At 37.5% G+C, this 275-nt stretch overlaps 1 protein-coding gene across 2 annotated transcripts in view; it reads left to right on the plus strand.

Annotated features, from left to right (window-relative positions):
* The window catches only part of LOC119586944, a 22,062-nt gene that overhangs the window by 5,664 nt on the left and 16,123 nt on the right, over positions 1 to 275 (plus strand). The window contains exon 2 of one of the 2 annotated variants that reach the window (XM_037935675.1): positions 70 to 73. The exons of the other annotated variant lie outside the window; for it this stretch is intronic. Coding sequence (XP_037791603.1) covers positions 70 to 73 — 4 coding nt within the window. The remainder of the gene's footprint in view (positions 1 to 69; positions 74 to 275) is intronic. 2 annotated transcript variants of the gene reach the window in all.

The raw sequence follows: 275 nt of genomic DNA on the forward strand, positions 1-275 counted from the left end.
TCCATTTTCAATGGAGATTGGGTAGAAAGACTCGTAAATTTCTTGTAAGAGTTAGACCCTCGTGCTAGCTTTGGTAACAGAAATTTGAGATGAATTTGTTCATTCTGTTTCCTATGGTTGAAGCTTCCAAAGTCCAGTTGGATTCGAACAAAGAAATATCAGTAAATCACGTATCTATCATCAGAGCATTCGTATTTGCGTTCGTGTTCGCGATTATTGAAAATTTACAATCGCACACACTCTCGCGAAAGTTGACAAGCATACATTCAGATGTA

Source organism: Penaeus monodon, chromosome 22 (genome assembly GCF_015228065.2).
Source record: "Penaeus monodon isolate SGIC_2016 chromosome 22, NSTDA_Pmon_1, whole genome shotgun sequence".
NCBI lineage: Eukaryota > Metazoa > Arthropoda > Malacostraca > Decapoda > Penaeidae > Penaeus > Penaeus monodon.